This window comes from Rhinopithecus bieti, unplaced genomic scaffold, assembly GCF_001698545.2.
Source record: "Rhinopithecus bieti isolate Rb0 unplaced genomic scaffold, ASM169854v2 scaffold_2888, whole genome shotgun sequence".
NCBI classification, from domain to species: domain Eukaryota; kingdom Metazoa; phylum Chordata; class Mammalia; order Primates; family Cercopithecidae; genus Rhinopithecus; species Rhinopithecus bieti.
Window position 1 is genome coordinate 303024 of NW_016804209.1, and position 3194 is coordinate 306217.

The following is a 3194-nucleotide window of genomic DNA, read 5'->3' on the forward strand; positions in this document are numbered from 1 at the left end:
TATATATATTTTTGTTTTATACTAAAATGTTATGTTTTAAAATATATATTTATTTTTGCACATAGTATCACCAGAATCCTAAAATACTAGCACCGAAAAGAACTTTGGGAATCATCCAAAACAAATGTTCTTTTCACTAATGAGGAAACCGAGGTTCAGAAAGACAAAACAATTTATGCCTAGGATATTATGATTCAAACATCCAGATAATAAAACTTACCTACTTGGGACATTTTTCCAGCTACATGTTTTTTGTTATTGTTGTTGTTTTTTGTTTTTTTGTTTTGTTTTGTTTTTAACTACAGGAACTATTGATTTCATTTTGCTTTCATATTTAATTAAAAATTGGTTTGTCTCTGGTTGCCTTGCAAAGTTGTCTTGTGTTGTCAAGACTCAAAGAACATGCCACATATTAGCAGAAAGATACAGATATAAACAAAAGCTTCATTAATGTTATTTAAATTGATATACCATCTTACAAAATTAAATTTTGTTTCATAAAGCTTTGCTTAGGGAAGCTTAAAAAAAATAGTTATCTTTTACATGTACAAGTATCTCTGCTGATGTTTCATCCGAAGTTTTATGATTTATGTATACTCTTTTTGGTTGTTCAATATGATGAAATTGTAAATTATATTAACAAAAAACCAAGTGATTAAATTATACATTTAGAGAAAAAATATTTTTAGGACATTCAAATGACCCACTTCACACGTTTGTTTCAGTCCATTCCCTTGTATTTCTTCTACATTACCATTTTAAATGCTGATTTAACTATTTCTCTAGCCAGCAGTGAGAAGAATGTTTATGTAAATTTAAACCACAAATTAGTTTTCAGCATCTTCTCTCAGCTGACCCTGTTCCCACCCTAAGCCTGATCTGGTTAAAGGCACTAGTTCAGAAAAATTGCTCTGATGTAAACATTACAATTAGCTGAATTAATACAATTATGACATTTTAATGTTATATTTACATGTGCTAATTTAGAATAGAATAAAAAACGTACTGTATTTTCCTTATGTTCAGCACATAATAATTTTCTTTCTTTTCAGCTTTTAATTAAATGAAGCCAAGTGGGATTTGCATAAAGTGAATATTTACCATGAAGATAAACTGTTCCTGACTTTATACTATTTTGAATTCATTCGATTGTGATCAGCTAGCTTATTCTTGTGTACTTTTTTTAAACTGGGTTTTCCTAGTAAATTTAATTTATAGAAATCAATGGTAGCATTTAGTAATCTACAAAGGAAATATCAAAGTGTTTTTCAAGCCTATTCAGTGTGTGCCACAGAATTGAAATAAATGACAGTGTAATTATGAATTCATGTTTTAGAACTGTTGACTCATTAGTAAAGGACTGCAATGTTAGTAAAGAAAACCTATGAAATGAATGTTAAAGATTCTTAGTATTGTACAGGGATAAAGCAAATGCATGAAAATATGTCATGTAATGAAAATTAAACTTACTGCAGTTTCAGTTATAAAGGACGTGCACTGTTATAAATAGTCTTTTGTTATTATTAACTAGATAAAGGTATATAGGACAGGGAACTGGATGAATGGTACCTACAATTTGGATGCCTAACCAAGGCCTAGAGCTTCTTGAGATCTGAATCTAAAGTAAATATGCATTAAATCAGTGTGCTTCAAAGGCATCAGACAGTAAAAGTAACATACCACAACTAGGAGTTATTTCTCAAACTTTAGATGTCATCTGGGAATACAGACTTACAAGTAAGAGCAAACTTAACACGCTGTATCCATTTTCGAGGAAACAACCCACTATGTCCATTTTCCTCGTGTGTTTTATGGAACCAGCTTTCCATCAAAGCCTCAATCCTTGAACCCAGACAAAAGGTTAATTATCATAGGATTAGTGAATGATTCAATGAAGTTTTCTTGAAAACAAATGCAGGAGTGTAACGTACTATTATGTTTGTATCCTGTTTTAGTTTATAAAACACTTACACATATATTATGGTATTTCTTCCTCACAATAACCTTGTAAATCAGTCAGGAAATGTAAATTTTATCTGACTTATAGAAGTGATGGAAGCTGAAAGCCAAAATAAAGTTTATAGCCAGGCCTTTGAACTCTCAAACATGGATTTTATATTCTGTGGAGTTACCCAAATTACGGGTTTAGGAAAGCAGTTCTTCAGTCAGTTCAAGTAAGTGTTTGCTTTTCTTTTAAGGTTTGTTATCTAATTTTCATTAACATTTGAATAATAGACCATGGAGGATTGTTTTCATTGCAAGTTCCAGCTATATAGCCTCAGACAAGAAACAGGTATACAACCACTGAGTTTACTTATTTAAATCTATGAATTTCAATGAAGAATGGAAAATACAGACGCCTACTGGGGCATGTTTATCAAGTTATATCCCAGCGCAATGTGTGTGTTAGCAGGATGAATGCTATCTTTTCAAAACATAATATTCAGTGAAAATCACATAATTTTAAGTTTATAGTCATAATCCCAAATCTGTTACTAAAAATAACATTAATTTTCCCAGTTCTTGTACTTAGATGAATAAATTTAGTTTTGGAATAACATTTATGCAAAAGCAATAGATGAACTTAGTCATTTGTTCACTGCCTATCCCTAGGCAAAACCTGACCTATAATTCTTAATCCATTGCAGATTTTTTACATTTTATTCAAAACTTCAGAGATTACATAGAGAATCTCAGGTCAAATTTTACAAGTATTAAACGTGTTAATTATAATCACTTTTGTTTGTATCCTTAAACCTCAGAATTATCTTGCAGTTAATATGCAGCTGATTAAATGATATTACAAATTATCTCTAATCTCACTGTAAACCTTTTAATCATATCAAAGTCAGGTCATTCTCAGACACTATCAGATAAGTAGTACTTTCCTATACCATATTAGTAAACGTTTTCTAGCTCCTATTTTGTAATTTCCTATGAGCATTTAAAATTTCCTCTGAGCATTTAAAATTAATTGAGCTATTAAAATTAAAATTTCATGGTTTAAAAACCTGTGGCTTCTCTATAGACAACTGTTACATTACGGAAGTGATTCTAGAGCAAAATATACTGCCTCAGTATAAGTCATTACTGACTGGAAAATGCTCTAGGCAGAATTGCGAAGAGTGGCTCAAACACATAGTTTGCTTTTTGTAACATGCGCAAAATTACATACATATGATGTGTTTTCCTTT

At 30.6% G+C, this 3194-nt stretch overlaps 1 protein-coding gene across 2 annotated transcripts in view; it reads left to right on the forward strand.

Annotated features, from left to right (window-relative positions):
* TUSC3 (tumor suppressor candidate 3) overlaps positions 1–2810 on the forward strand; it is a 222162-nt gene extending 219352 nt beyond the window's left edge. For both annotated transcript variants that reach the window (XM_017867199.1, XM_017867198.1), the window contains one exon: positions 1053–2810. Coding sequence is in view for 1 of the 2 variants with exons in the window: in XM_017867198.1 (XP_017722687.1) it covers positions 1053–1059 (7 nt within the window). In the remaining variant the exon portion in view is untranslated. The remainder of the gene's footprint in view (positions 1–1052) is intronic.
* The last annotated feature ends 384 nt before the right edge of the window (positions 2811–3194 follow it).